At 41.3% G+C, this 11,632-nt stretch overlaps 1 protein-coding gene across 5 annotated transcripts in view; it reads left to right on the top strand.

The window, feature by feature from the left end:
* RPAP3 (RNA polymerase II associated protein 3) overlaps positions 1-3,817 on the top strand; it is a 57,633-nt gene extending 53,816 nt beyond the window's left edge. For all 5 annotated transcript variants that reach the window (XM_035255737.3, XM_035255736.3, XM_035255739.3 and 2 more), the window contains exon 17: positions 3,573-3,817. In XM_035255737.3, coding sequence (XP_035111628.2) covers positions 3,573-3,658 — 86 coding nt within the window. In that variant the 3' untranslated portion in view covers positions 3,659-3,817. The remainder of the gene's footprint in view (positions 1-3,572) is intronic.
* Positions 3,818-11,632: the final 7,815 nt, after the last annotated feature.

Genomic DNA, 11,632 nt, shown 5'->3' on the forward strand with positions numbered 1-11,632 from the left:
TTTAGAGTAGGTGTGATGTGGTGCTGAGAAGAATGTGTATTCTGTGGATTTGGGGTGGAGAGTTCTGTAAATGTCTATCAAGTTTGCTTGCTCCAGGTCTGAGTTCAAGCCCTGGATATCCTTGTTGATTTTCTGTGTGGTTGATCTAATATTGACAGTGGAGTGTTGAAGTCTCCCACTCTTACTGTGTGGGAGTCTAAGTCTCTTTGTAAGTCATTAAGAACTTGCCTTATGTATCTGGGTGCTCCTGCATTGGGTCCATATATGTTTAGGATCGTTAGCTCTTCTTGTTGTATCGATCCTTTTACCATTATGTAATGGCCGTCTTTGTCTCTTTTGATCTTTTTTGCTTTAAAGTCTATTTTATCAGAGATGAGAATTGCAACTCCTGCTTTCTTTTGCTCTCCATTTGCTTGGTAAATCTTCCTCCATCCCTTTATTTTGAGCCTTTGTGTATCCTTGCATGTGAGATGGGTTTTCTGGATACAGCACACTGATGGGTTTTGGACTTTTATCCAATTTGCCAGTCTGTGTCTTTTGATTGGTGCATTTAGTCCATTTACATTTAGGGTTAATATTGTTATGTGTGAATTTGATACTGCCATTTTGATGCTAGTTGGCTGTTTTGCTTGTTAGTTGTTGTAGATTCTTCATTATGTTGGTGCTCTTTAGCATTTAGTGTGATTTTGGAATGGCTGGTACTGGTTTTTTTTTTCTATGTGTAGTGCCTCTTTCAGGAGCTGTTGTAAAGCAGGCCTGGTGGTGACAAAATCTCTGAGTACTTGCTTGTTCGCAAAGGATTTTATTTTTCCTTCACTTCTGAAGCTCAGTTTGGCTGGATATGAAATTCTGGGTTGAAAGTTCTTTTCTTTAAGAATGTTGAATATTGGCCCCCACTCTCTTCTGGCTTGTAGTGTTTCTGCCGAGAGATCTGCTGTGAGTCTGACGGGCTTTTCTTTGTGGGTGACCCGACCTTTCTCTCTGGCTGCCCTTAGTATTCTCTCCTTTATTTCAATCTTGTTGAATCTGACGATTATGTGCCTTGGGGTTGCTCTTCTTGTGGAATATCTTTGTGGTGTTCTCTGAATTTCCTGCATTTGAGTGTTGGCCTGTCTTGCTAGGTGGGGGAAATTTTCCTGGATGATGTCCCGAAGAGTATTTTTTAGCTTGGGTTCATTCTCTTCGTTCCCTTCTGGTACACCTATCAAACGTAGGTTATGTCTTTTCACATAGTCCCACATTTCTTGGAGACTTTGTTCATTTTTTTTTTGCACTTTTTTGTCTGATCTTGGTTTCTCGTTTTATTTCATTGAGTTGGTCTTCGACTTCAGATATACTTTCTTCTGCTTGGTCAATTCGGCTATTGAAACTTGTGCATGCTTCACGAAGTTCTAGTATTCTGTTATTCAGCTTCTTTAATTCATTCATTTTCCTCTCTAAGTTATCCATTCTTGTTATCATTTCCTCAAATCTGTTTTCTTATCTTTTTTCAAGTTCCTTAGTTTCTTTGCATTGATTTAATACATGTTCTTTTAGCTCACAAAAGTTTCTCATTATCTACCTTCTGAAGTCTAATTACATCATTTCGTCACAGTCATTCTTTGTCCAGCTATGTTTTCTTGCTGGTGAGGAGTTTTGGTCCTTTCTAGGAGGCAAGGTGTTCTGGTTTTGGGTGTTTTTCTTTTTTTTTTTTTGTGCTGGTTTCTTTCCATCTTTGTGGATTTATCCACTTGTCATCTGCATAGTTGCTGACTTTTCGATTGGGTCTCTGAGTGGATACCCAGATGGTTGATGATGAAGTATTTCTGTTACTTGGTTTTCCTTCTACCAGTCTAGCCCCTTCGCTGTATGACTGCTGAGGTCCACTCCAGGCCCTGCTTTTCTGGGGTGCACCCATAGCAGCTGCGGAACAGTGAGGGATGCTACCAGTTTCTTTTTTTGCTATCTTTGTCTCAGGATGATGCCTGCCAAATGTCAGTCTTTTGGATATAGAGGGGTCAGGGAGCTGCTTGAGGAGACAGTCTGAACTTTATAGGAGCTCAATTGCTGAGCTGTGAGCTCTGTTGTTCATTCAGGGCTGTTAGGCTTCTATGTTTGATTCTGCTGCGAGAGAGCTCATTAAAAAAACCCCTTTTTTCTCAAATGCTCTGTCTTGGGGGGGTTCGGGCTTTATTTTTGGATGTCCATTGAGGTTTCCTGCCCTGGTAGGGGGCAGTCTAGTCACTGTTTGTCTGCCGAGGTTCTGCCCTGCTGTTGTGTGGTTTGCCCTGTTGCTGCAGGCTCTGCTCCTCTGCTGCAGTCTCCACCATGGGCTACGCCCTGTTGCAGAGTCTCTCTGTTGTAGCAGGTTGCCTCGGCAATGGCAGGCTTCGTCAGCAGTGGGTGTGTATCTCAGTAGGGGCGGGTTTCCTCGGCAACAGCAGGCTGCATCAGCAGTGGGCGTGTATTTCAGTAGGGGCGGGTTGCCTCGGTAATGGTGGATGCCCCTCCCCCACAGAGCGTCTCAGGGATCGTCTGCACGGGTAGTGTTTGGAATCGCGGTTTTGTCCGTCCCACTGGGCTACCCCAAACGCTGTGTCCCTGCAATCCCCTGGGCTGGCCCACTGTCCAAGTCCTTCTCATTCTCAAGTCCAGCCCTCTCAAGTCTCAGGTTGCCGGTTCAACAGGGCACCCAGACAAGCACGCCCTGTGGGGAGCGCTGGGTAGGGCCTGCCGCTGCCACCCCGTCTGCCGGCTTTGCCAGGCAGTACCTCTGCCTGGCGTCCCACATCTCCTTTATGCTTGGGAATCTCCCTGTTCTGTGGGTAACAAAGATCAGTCTGGAAATGCAGCTCTGACCTTTCCGCGGATTCAATGAGAGCTTCAATCCTGGGTTGTTCTCACAGTGCCATCTTGAGTCTTCCCCTGTCTACTTAGCTGTTATCTTTTATTATTGCCATTATGATTAACAACTGTTAGCTAGTTCTCCAGTTTTAATGTTGAGAAGCATGAACTATAACAGTGTTTTCCTAATGTTGAGTGTTGACTGATCAGTGGTGTAGTAAAGATGATACTTTGTGATTCATAATCTTATTTTTAACATTTGGTAGTTTTAATTTTGTAATATAAAAATATTTAACTGTCCCATCAAGTGTGATTTCATTGATGTCATTGCTGTTTTTCGTTTACAATAGTGTTATAAAGTTTTTTTTTAAAATAAAATGATTTAGCTTTGAAAAACAGTTTAATTGAAATAAAAATATTAAAAAAGTAAAAATACACTTGTTACACAGATAGGGCAAACATTTTTAAGGTAGTACAGCATGAATTAAGTTTATTCTGTAAGATTAATATTGAGAATGCAGGGGACATTTTATATTGCTAAAGCAAAATATTCTGGAAAGAAACTGTTGGATTGTTATGTAATTTTGTGTTCTTAGATTGGCTTTTAAAATGCCTGAATTAGTATTTATAAACCTACTTATTGCTTTAAAATGTAAAATGTTTTTGACAAATCAGATTGCTTCTTTTAATTTACATTTTGCTTAGTTTTTTAAAAATGAGATTAAAATGGATTTTTTTTTCTTTTTCAGTTGCACTTGTCTTATTTAATCACATAGACAAATCAGGATTGAAGGATAATTCTGTTGAAGAACTCAAGAAAAGATATGGTGGTTGATTTCCATTTTTGCTGAAAGAATTGTTTCTGACTTTCATATGTAATTTTTTTCTACTAAAAGTGTTTTGCTTTTTAAGAAAATGATACTGTGATTTAACTAGTGAGAATTGTATTCAAGTGAACTCTGTTTTTCTGAAAATAAAAATATAAAGAATAAGGTATGTTTGTAAGGATCAGCATTTTGTTTTATGAGTCATTTTAAATGTTAAATTTAGATACATTCTTCAGTGACTTATAAATGTAACTTTATTTTTATATTTTCTTGAGTTTTTGTAACCACATGGCAAAGCTGCTTCATTAGCATATGAATAATTATCTTTATATAGAGGAAGTTAGATGGTGAGATCCTTTGTTTATAAAACTTTTTAATGTTATTGTGCCAATTCACTAACATGAAGTTATTTAGTTGCAGGATATGTATTTTTAGTTTTTAGGTTGAAAGAAAGAAGATTTTTAATTGGACTTTGAAACTAGGTTAATTGAAGAATTGCAATATCCTTAAATTTTAATGCCATAGAGTTTTTTGCTCTATGATATCCATGGTACATACTAGCTAAGAACAGATAATCTAAAGCAAGGTGTAAAAATTTAAAAATTAGTAGTGTTTAAAGTACTAATTAGCATATATCCCATATGTATGTGTTGGATGTGAGTGTAGCGTTTGTAAGCTTTTGAAAGTAGGGCTAGAACTCTGCATAGTACCTAGTACAAACCTTTGCACATAGGTGCTCATCTGATATTTATAAAATTTAATTGAATTTGACACAAGAATCACATTAGGTAAATGTTTAAAATAGCAGCTAGCAAATTTTGGGCATGATGTAAACACTGGTAAAATCAGTGTAATTTTAGAGACCATCAAGTTGTTAAAAAATATTAAGACACCATCATATAATTATTATCAGCCTCAATAAGACAGTTTACAACTTTATATAATGTTATTAATATTTATTGCCATTATACATATTACTATTATGAATTGTTTGAGAAATAATCATAATTTATTTACAAAGATTTTCTTTAGGTTGTAGTATAAATTATTGAGATATGTTTGTAATTTGGATAGTTTGAATGCTTTACAATACACTTAAGATAAAGCTTATTAACTTTATCCATTGCTAAATGTATTATGGTGTATAAACAGGTAACGGAATTTAGTTTTTTATTTGTTATTATCTGAATGTTTACATCCCTCACAAATTCATATGTTGAAATCCTAACCCTGAAGGTGTTGATCTTCAGAGGTGGGGCCTTTGGCAAGTGATTAGGTCAGGAGTGCAGGCCCTTGTAAAAGAGGCCCCAGAGAGCTTGTTCACCAATTCTACCATGTAAGTACACATAAGAAGGCACCATCTATGAACAAGAAGGTGGGCCTTCACCAGACACCAGAGACCAGAATCTACTGGCGTCATTTTGGACTCCCCAGCCTCCAGAATTGTAAGAAATAAATTTTTTATTATTACAAGCTTCCTAGTTTGATATTTTATTATAGCAACCTGAATGGACTAAGGTATGATCCTTTGAAGAAACTACGAGGTAGTCAGGGCAGGTAATGTTATTTTCATTCTTAATGTGAAAAAAGGAGGCTGAGAGGGTAAATGTTCTTTGCATGATTATAGAGCTAATAGTGGACTAAAATGGTTCAGAACATGCTGTCTTCTTTTAATGCAGAGCTATTTGAACTACTCCCAGCTGCAGTTTTTATGTTGTGTTACCTGGCTAGAGACTGTTAACTGAAGAAGTACAGATCACAAGATTTACCATAGAATTTGAATTTCAAAAATGTTCTAATGTTAGCCTGATTTATCCCCAGAGACATTTTCATGTAGTGGTTTAAGACCAGAGGCTGTGGAGTCAGACTTCTTGAGTTTGAATTCTGGCTCCATCTGGCTTGAGGGCCTTAGACCATTTACTTTTCTATGCTTTGTTTTTGAAATCTGTAGAATGGGTATACGTGAGGATTGAGGGAATGTACACATTTTGTGTTTGGAGCAGGGCTGGATATTATAGTAAACTACTGTTGTTACTATCATTATTACAATTACCATCCTTTCCTAAAAGTGATTAGAATAAAGAACAGTCTTTAGGGGCTGTCATATTGTTGCATCATTGCAAAATAGCATAGTGGTTAATAAGAGTTCTTTTTAGGTCAAATAACCTTAGTATACAACCTATTGCACTCAACTAACTTGTGAATTTGGACATACTCTTTAGCCTTGTTAAGCTTCAGTTTCTTCTCATATAAAATAGAATATTAATAAATGCCTACCTCATGTTTTTAGAAAGGTTAAATGTGCCATTATAATAAGTGTTAGCATGTTAGTTCCTGTCACATAGTGCTCAGTCATTTTTATTCATAACAGTAATATTGCCTTAAAGGTACAAAAGCAGTAGTTTCTCAAGTGGTTTCTTTCTGGAAATGTAGTTATTTACTTTTAATTGTATCTTTTAACTTGATAGCAACATTTAAATCTAATTCTTGTTGTAAGGTTTATTGCCAAGTTTAAAATGAGGAAACTGAGGCCAGTATAAGAAAATGAAAATCCAATTTATTCAGCTCCCAGGTGAGGTTCCATGGTCCTGGGGAAAGGGGCCAGGGAAGTCATGCCAACTTCCTGGGGCATGGGGTTTTTATGGCTAGAAGGAAAGAGCAACAGCTGGGTGCTCTGATTAACTCCAGGGGAGTGGGATTGAGACGGGGCAGGCTGCTATTGGTTGGCGGGTTGTTGGGCGGGATTTTTGGTGGCAGAGCTGGCCAGGAGCCTTGCATCATCTGGAGCCTTCCAGGGGAGCCATGCAGCAGAGCTAGGTGCCAAGTGCAGAGCCTGGTGCCAGGTGCAGAGGTGGGTGTGTCTAACCTCCCGGCAAGGCAACTGGCCTTACATTCCGACCTTTTTGATGATACAGGGTGCCGCTTCTTTCTGGCTACTTCCTGCTGAATAGGGGGCGGAGTGTGGGAGAGGGGTCAGTTGGATGGTGCCTCGGTTGGGAGTCGGACATAGGGGTGAAGCAGTTTACGGCCACCCTGGAAATTTCCCCCATGCGGGCCTGTGAAAACCTGAGGAAAAAAGGGGCTAACATTAATAGAAAGCAAACAGTAATGATGGGGTTTGATAATAGGGATTTACCAGTTGAAAGGTGAAACATGCATTTTGCTTCTTGTGAAGGTCCTCTTGGAGGTGATAAAGAGTGTTGACATTTTCCTCCACAAAGCCTGTTTCATTGATGTAATAGCACCATTGCTTCTGAAGAAACAGACAGATACCTCCCTTTTCCGCTGTTAGCGGGCTTCTATTTGGGTGGCTGAAGTGACACTGTAGCCCACGGTGCCACTACCCAGCCCAGTTGCTGCTAAAGAGGTTGCTAGAGAGAGACACTTGTAACTGCGGGACCAAAGCGACAGGAAGGAGGCATTAATAACCTTAGTTAAGGTTAGGTATCCCATACCAGGGGATTAACTACGTCAGGAGGGATAGGAGGTTGGGGAGAGGAGTTAAGACAGAGTGTGAGTCGGTTAAGAGTGGCAGTTGGAGATGGGCGGATAATGGGCTTGGGTGTGGGGTGCCAGTGAGTTGGAGTGGTCTCCAACGTCTGGAGAATGTCTCGTAAAAGGGGTGTCCCTCGAGGATATAAGCTAAAGGATGGGTTTGATTAGAATAGGAAGGGTTTTCATTAATTCTCATGACTGAGACCTGGGAAGATATGCTAGGTCTTGAGTAGGAAGGCAATACAGAATAGGTAGCCCTTTATGTACTTACCTGCTACTTGCAGCATTACCCTTGGCTCCGCAAGGGTGATGGGGGTCCCTGAGTCTGGGCTGCATCAATCATCCATGAGGCTGAAGAGTTCAAATGAAAGGACTGCATCCTTTGGACCGGCCTGCCCCCCACATGGAGGTGCGGGAGGTAAGCCTGTAGTCCAGAATGGGCAGTCTACCTTCCAGTGTCTGGTCTGTTTGCAGATAGGACGGGGTCCAGCGGCCAGATGCAGACAGCGGCACAGTTGGGCCCAGTGCCCCTCCTGGCCAGATTTGAAGCAGGGCCCGGGCGGGACCTTCAAAGCAGTCTTGGCGGGTCTTGAGAACCGTTTCAGAGGGGACTTAATGAGCCCTCTACACCAGACACTTGGTAAGCTGCTGGCCTTAGAACTGCTACAAGAGCTTGGGTTTGGAGGCTCACCTGTTGCTGTAGATGGGCCATGCGGGTGGCCTCAGCCTTTTCCTCTCGACCATTAAAGACCTTAAATGCCGGGGATCGATTCAAGATGGCGCGGTAAGAACAACTCAGGATTGCAGCTCTCAGTGAAGGTGCAGAGGGTGAGTCAAAGCCGCATTTCCAGACAGATCTTTGTTGCCCACAGAACGGGGGAATTCCCATGTGTAGGAGAGATACAGGATGCCAGCGCAGCTGTTTCGGCTGGCGGGGCCGCTTTGGCCTGCGCTGCACCGCAGCGGCACTTTGCCCACACCGCACAAAACGCACTGGTCCAGGTGCCCTGTTAAACCGGCAATCTGAGACTTGGGAGGGCAGATTAGCATATCCATCTGATTAAACGGGACTTGGACAGTGAACCAGACCAGGAGATTGCTGGGAAGCAATGTTTGAGCCAGCGCAGTGGGTCGCTGCATGGGAAATCACACAAATCCTGGTGACCTAACAGCAGGCGACTGAAACCCTGGGAGAGAGTCAACTGTTCAACTTAAAAAAAAAAAAGTGCTCTGAGGCAGGGAGCCAGGAGATCAGGCTCGGTGGGTCCCACCCCCACAGGGACAAAAAAAGCGATTCAAAACCCTCGGGGTTGAGAGTTTCACTGCGGGCACAGCTGAACCCAGGACGATGCAGCTCGGTGGGGGAGGGGCGTCTGCCATTACCGAGGCAATCCGCCCCTACTGAGATACACTTTCATTGCTGATGCAGCCTGCCATTGCCGAGAGACTCCGCTGCAGGGCAGAGCCCGTGGCAGCAGGGAGGAACCACACCAGCAGGGTGGAGCCTCAGCAGGCAAATAGTGACTAGACTGCCTCCTAGCTACGCAGGACAGTGCAACAAATACTTATAAAGATAGCCATAACTCCTCGAGACAGAGCATTTGAAGAAAAAAAGGGGTTTTATGAGTTCTGCTGCAGCAGACTTAAACATATCAGCCTAACAGCCCTGAATGAAAACGGAACTCACAGCTCAGCACTTGAGCTCCTATAAAGTTCAGACCATCTCCTCAAGCAGCTCCCGGATCCCTGTACATCCAAAGAGTCACCTCAAAAGGTACTGATTAGACTTACATTTGGCAGGCATCATTCTGGGACAAAGATAGAAGAAGAAACTGGTAGCATCCCTCACTGTTCCACAGCTGCTACAAGTGCACCCCAGACAAGCAGGGCCTGGAGTGGACCTCAGCAGTTGTACAGCGGAGGGGCTAGACTGGTAGAAGGAAAACCAAGTAACAGAAATACTTCATCATCAACAATCTGGGCATCCACTCAGAGACCCAATCAAAAAGTCAGCAACTAATCAGACGACAGCTGGATAAATCCACAAAGATGGGAAGAAACCAGTGCAAAAAAAAGGAAAACAACCAAAACCAAAACACCTCGCCTCCTACATAGGACCAAAACTTTCTCACCAGCAAGGAAACAAAGCTGGACGGAGAATGAGTGTGACAAAATGATGGAATCAGACTTCAGAAGGTGGGTAATGAGAAACTTCCATGAGCTAAAAGAACATGTTCTAAATCAATTCAAAGAAACAAAGAACCTAGAAAAAAGATTTGAAAAAAGATTAGAGGAAATAATAACAAGAATGGACAACTTGGAGAGGAATATGAATGAATTGAAGAAGCTGAAAAACAACACGAGAACTTCGCAAAGCACGCACAATTTCAACAGCTGAATTGACCAAGCAGAAGAAAGAATATCAAAAGTTGAAGATCAACTCGATATAAAACAGAAAACCAAGATTAGAGAAAAAAACATAAAAAGGAATGAACAAAGTCTCGAAGAAATGTGGGACTATGTGAAGAGACCTAACCTACGTTTGATAGGTGTACCAGAATGTGACAAAGAAAATCAATCCCACTTGGAAAATACTCTTCAGGATATTATCCAAGAAAATTTCCCTGACTGAGCAAGACAGGCCAATATTCAAGTCCAGGAAATACAGAGAATATCACAAAGATATTCTGCAAGAAGAGCAACCCTAAGGCACATAATCGTCAGATTCGCCAGGGTTGAAATAAAGGAGAAAATACCAAGGGCAGCCAGAGAGAAAGGTCAGGTCACCCACAAAAGGAGCCCATCAGACTCACAGCAGATCTCTTGGCAGAAACTCTACAAGCCAGAAGAGAGTGGGGGGTCAATATTCAACATCCTTATAGAAAAGAACTTTCAACCCAGAATTACATATTTAGCCAAACTGAGCTTCATAAGTGAAGGAAAAAAAATCCTTTGTGAACAGGCAAGTACTCAGAGATTTTGTCACCACCAGGCCTGCTTTACAAGAGATCCTGAAAGAGGCACTAAACATAGAAAGGAACTACCAGTACCAGCCATTCCTAAAACACACTAAATGCTAAAGAGCACCAATAAAATGAAGAATCTACATCAACTAATGAGCAAAATAGCCAGCTAGCATCAAAATGATAGTATCAAACTCACACATAACAATATTAACCCTAAATGTAGATGGGCTAAATGAACCAATCAAAAGATACAGACTGGCAAATTGGATAAAAATCCAAAACTCATTGGTGTGCTGTACCCAGGACACACATCTCACATGCAAGGATACACAAAAGCTCAAAATATAGAGATGGAGGAAAATTTACCAAGCAAATGGAGAGCAAAAAAAAGCAGGAGTTGCAATTCTCGTCTCTGATAAAATAGACTTTAAAGCAACGAAGATCAAAAGAGACAAAGAAGGTCATTACATAATGGTAAAAATATCGATACAACAAGAAGAGCTAACGATCCTAAATATATATGAACCTAAATATATATGGACCCCAAATATATATCCTAAATATATATGGACCCAATGCAGGAGCACTCAGATATATAAGACAAGTTTTTAATGACTTACAAAGAGACTTAGACAGCCACACAATAATCGTGGGAGACTTTAACACTGCACTGTCAGAATTAGATCAACCAGACAGAAAATTAACAAGAATATCCAGGGCGTGAACTCAGACCTGGAACAAGCAAACCTGATAGACATTTACAGAACTCTCTATGCCAAATCCAAAAAGTATACATTCTTCTCAGCACCATATCACACCTACTCTAAAATTGACCACATAATTGGAAGCAAAGCACTCCTCAGCAAATGCAAAACAACTGAAATTATAACAAACAGCCTCTCAGACCATAGTGCAATCAAGTTAGAACTCAGAATTCAGAAACTAACTCAGAACCACACAGCTTCATGGAAACTGAACAACTGGCTCTTGAATGTTGACTGGATAAATAATAAAATGAAGGCAGAAATAAAGAAGTTCTTCGAAACCAACAAGAATGAAGACACAACATGCCAGAATCTCTGGGACACATTTAAAGCAGTCTCCAGAGGAAGATATATAGCAATAAGTGCCCATATGAGAAGAGTGGAGAGATCCAAAATTGACACCCTATCGTCAAAATTGAAAGAGCTAGAGGAGCAAGATGAAAAAACTCAAAACCCAGCAGAAGACAAGAAATAACTAAGATCAGAGCTGAACTGAAGGAGATAGACACGAAAAACCCTTCAAAAATTCAACCAATTTAAAAGCTGTTTTTTTGTAAAGATCAACAAAGTAGACAGAGCACTAGCCAGACTGATAGAAAAGAAAAGAGAGGTAGGGGACTCAAGATGGCGCTGTGAGAACAACCCAGGATTGGAGCCCGCGTTGAATCCGCAAACGATGAGTCAGTGCTGCATTTCCAGACTGATCTTTGTTGCCCACAGAACGGGGAAACTCCCAAGTATAAAAAGACACGGGACG

Source organism: Callithrix jacchus, chromosome 9 (assembly GCF_049354715.1).
Source record: "Callithrix jacchus isolate 240 chromosome 9, calJac240_pri, whole genome shotgun sequence".
Classification (NCBI taxonomy): Eukaryota; Metazoa; Chordata; class Mammalia; order Primates; family Cebidae; genus Callithrix; species Callithrix jacchus.